The sequence below is a fragment of the Hippoglossus hippoglossus genome, chromosome 6, assembly GCF_009819705.1.
Source record: "Hippoglossus hippoglossus isolate fHipHip1 chromosome 6, fHipHip1.pri, whole genome shotgun sequence".
Classification (NCBI taxonomy): Eukaryota; Metazoa; Chordata; class Actinopteri; order Pleuronectiformes; family Pleuronectidae; genus Hippoglossus; species Hippoglossus hippoglossus.
The window spans coordinates 15,826,009-15,827,292 of record NC_047156.1 but is presented as its reverse complement, the minus strand read 5'-3'; the positions used below and the strand labels follow the sequence as shown (position 1 = coordinate 15,827,292).

The following is a 1,284-nucleotide window of genomic DNA, read 5'->3' as shown; positions in this document are numbered from 1 at the left end:
GTGAATTTGACACGACAAACAAAATGATTGATTTAGCGGGGAAATGGTGTGAAAAATATTATTTCTTGCTTGATAGAAAAGGGGAAAGTTATCATATGTGATACAAATTAAGTATTTATTTAAATGGGAATGGCCTTAAATTGTACACAACCTATTATATTTAAACCACAGAGACAGAAAGTTGGCTCCAGACGCCAGAGAAGAAAAACCCCAACAGGAACTGGGAATACTTTTATTTTCATTCTTTCTGCTGAATAAAAAGTTTCCTAAGAGGCACAGAGGTTTCCTTGTAGAAGTTATTTATGTTCACATTTTCTTTCTTCCTCCCTGAGCCAGAGGAACGTGTTGATGTTTCTGTTAGAGGACTGGCAGCCATCAAGAGGTCAGAGAGATTCAAATACTTATAGGAAGGATATTCATAAGGCACAACTAACTTTCCAGTTGTTTGTTGAACTGGAGTGTCCTACACACACACACACACACACACGTACACGCACACTTACACACACCTACGCACACTCAATCACACACATTAACCTGGCAGAACACCTCTATGATCCAAAGTTGAGGTACTCAGTCTTGAGGCGGCTCAGTCTGGTGCCGTGGCTGCGGACGATGAGAGACAGCAGCTCTTGTTTATCCTTCAGTCCCACAGAGATGTCCGTGGTCTTCCTCAGCGCGTCCCTGACGTCGCTCACTTGCTTCACCACGTACCCGTTCAGCTGCTGCTCCTCTCTCAGCTCCGTCTCCTGGCTCTGCTTGAACTTCACCTCCAGCTCCAGCAGGGACTTGTCCACGCTGGAGAACGCCTCGCCGATCTGGGAGATCTCCCGCTGCAGGAACTTGCCGTAGCTGTCCTCTCCGTCCAGGTCGTGCGCCACCGCGCGTCCGATGCCCTCCAGCAGCCGCGCCGCGTCCTCCGCCTGCAGCTTGGCGATGACGAAGTCCTCCCGCACCACCGAGTCCCGCTCCTCGTTGGCCCCGCACGGATACAAGTCCGAGAACTTAAAGAGCATCTGGCACTCCTCCGGGTCCACGTTCTCCTCGTAGTCTCCGTCCGGCACGAAGAAGTGATGGAAGGTGCCGTTGGTGATCTCCGGCTGCAGGGGCCCGTCGTAGACTGCGGAGCAACATGGCACAGATGCGACTACGAGGAGCAGCAGTGGGACGGGAACCATCATGCACCTCCTCTCTCTCTTTGGCGACCAGCATCTGCACTGGCAGCCGGAGCCAGCGCACAGTTTTCATCCCGACTCATGTTACACAACTCCCCGTCACCTAAAA

General features: G+C 51.2%; 1 protein-coding gene across 1 annotated transcript; it reads right to left on the bottom strand.

The window, feature by feature from the left end:
- Positions 1–96: 96 nt before the first annotated feature.
- Positions 97–1,284, bottom strand: fibina (fin bud initiation factor a). The gene has a single exon (XM_034587050.1). It carries the CDS (start codon positions 1,179–1,181, stop codon positions 552–554), a length of 630 nt encoding a protein of 209 aa, XP_034442941.1. The 5' UTR covers positions 1,182–1,284; the 3' UTR covers positions 97–551.

Excerpts from the sequence above, each read along its gene's own strand:
- fibina (XM_034587050.1), bottom strand. The coding sequence starts at position 1,181 with ATGATGGTTCCCGTCCCACTGCTGCTCCTCGTAGTCGCATCTGTGCCA.